Source organism: Austrofundulus limnaeus, unplaced genomic scaffold, assembly GCF_001266775.1.
Source record: "Austrofundulus limnaeus strain Quisiro unplaced genomic scaffold, Austrofundulus_limnaeus-1.0 Scaffold168, whole genome shotgun sequence".
Lineage (NCBI taxonomy): Eukaryota > Metazoa > Chordata > Actinopteri > Cyprinodontiformes > Rivulidae > Austrofundulus > Austrofundulus limnaeus.
In genome coordinates, this window is record NW_013952570.1 from 378,575 (window position 1) to 380,632 (window position 2,058).

Here is a 2,058-nt window from a genome sequence, read left to right on the forward strand (position 1 = left end):
AACACGCAGAGCTTTTATTTATAAACAGATAGAATTTTCTGATGACGAGTGGCTCATCAGCTGTTTTGAGGAAAAATCATTTTTTAGTTTGGCACTGCTGAGCTCTGGGAGCGCGACGCAGCAAGTAGCTGCGTGCGCCGCACGTGCAGCAGCAGCGGTTGAACTGGGGTTCCACAGGAGCTTTCCAGWGGGAGCTGGCAGACCCACCAGGACTGTGCCAGTCCAGTCCACCCAAAGCAGAGTCATGACCAATGGAATCGTCTCATCCATATGACTCTAAAGGCTGAGTTATGGTCGCGCTCTGGAGCGTGTGCACCTTCGCTGGCAGTGGAGGTGTTTCATACTTTGCGTTTACGTTGTTGTAGATTTCTCCAAAATGACATGTGGAAGTACACTTTACAACTGTGAAAATGCTGTAAGAAGGAGAGCAAAAACTTGACAGACAAACAGATTGTGCACAAAGGCTGCGGCGCGCGCAGCATTTGTGGAGACTCTCCAACATCACGTCATTGTCATGAACTCTCTACTGAGGCGCTGAGACTCGTTTCTTAATATCAGTTATTAAATAAACTAAGATCTATGTTCTACCAAACATCTGTTCCTCTGTGTTTACAGTAATTATGATAATAAACTCCTGCGCAAAGTTAATATTTTCGGACTCGGAATGGATGGATGAGCCGGTTGCGCAACACAGCAGCGTGTGCGCACACACACACACAGACACACAATTACTCGTTCTTTGCGTGATAAACATATTTTATTCCTATTTTTACTTAGGATTTTTTTCTCACTCACTATATTTAATTCATTATTTTTATGACATTAGAAATCGTTTCTGATCGTGCAGGGATCACTCAAACGTGTCCTTCACACATGCAGGAAGTAATTTGCATCTGTTTAACATATGTTAATGAAGGCGTGTCAGGGGAGGTGTCTTACCTGCGCTCAGTTCCACGTTAATTGGGATGTACAAAAGAAATGTGCGTGGATTCAGGCGTACGCACAGTTTACATCTGGATTTTTTTGTGCGTTTGCCGTTTTCTGGATTTGACCGTACGTCAGGTTTCAGTAAGAAATCCACGCAAGTCTTTGTACATGAGGCCCCTGGTGTATTTTCATCCTGCAGGTTTTATTCTGTGCTCCTGACTGGACTCAACACACCAACCCTCTGTAGATAATCTGACTCCAATCATCTGTTTTTAATCATCTTGAAGTTGTGGTTTCTGTTGAAGTTGTGTCAGATCGTTTATTTTTATTGTGTTTATCAGGACCAACCTTTGGGCAACTGGAGAATAAAGAGGCAGGTTGATGATGAGGAGGAGATCATCTACAAGTTCTCCCCAAAGTTTGTCCTGAAGTCTGGGCGGACCGTCACGGTGAGTTTAAACTGACACAATGTTTTGTTTTTATGATCATCAGACCCTCCACTCCTGTTTGTTCTGATTGATGAGGAAAAGATCAACAAACATTTATGGCTTTTCCCTGAGCTGTTTCAGATTCTGTTTGTGTGATTTCTCCTCCCAGGTGTGGTCTGCTGATGCTGGAGTTGCCCACAGTCCACCCACTGATCTGCTGTGGAAGAGCCAGGCTAACTGGGGCACAGGAATTGTCATTGTGACCTCTCTGATTAATGCTGACGGAGAGGTAAGAATCCAACTGTCCTTTATTCAAATAGAAACATGAGTTTTAATTAATATCATACACCAGTTGAAGGACAGATATATTATTTCATAGTTTGTTCTCTTGTCTAGACCATAACTTTGAATCAGCTCAATATAATTGAACTGAACCTGATCCACATCCTGTATTTAGCAATGTGATAAATCAAACAGAAAAAAATTGTATAGGTCTTCTGGACGGGTTCTTCTCTAATGAAACGTTTCGTCTCTCCTCCAAGAGACTTCTTCAGTCTGAGAGTTTCAGGCAAAATTCAGGCTTTTAAGCACTGCCTCCATGTGACTGATACTCACATCACATGGCTTTACCCAAGTGAGGACAAGGTGAGGGATGTCATCATGGAGGCGGATGAAACTATGGTCTCTTGATGTTACATCGCTC

The 2,058-nt window shown here is 43.0% G+C and overlaps 1 protein-coding gene across 1 annotated transcript in view; it reads left to right on the top strand.

Moving 5' to 3' along the window:
- lmnb2 (lamin B2) overlaps positions 1 to 2,058 on the top strand; it is a gene marked incomplete in the record, with an annotated part of 25,011 nt that overhangs the window by 15,833 nt on the left and 7,120 nt on the right. The window contains 2 exon segments of the mRNA XM_014017430.1: positions 1,269 to 1,376; positions 1,525 to 1,644. Of these exon segments, the coding sequence (XP_013872884.1) occupies positions 1,269 to 1,376; positions 1,525 to 1,644 (228 nt within the window).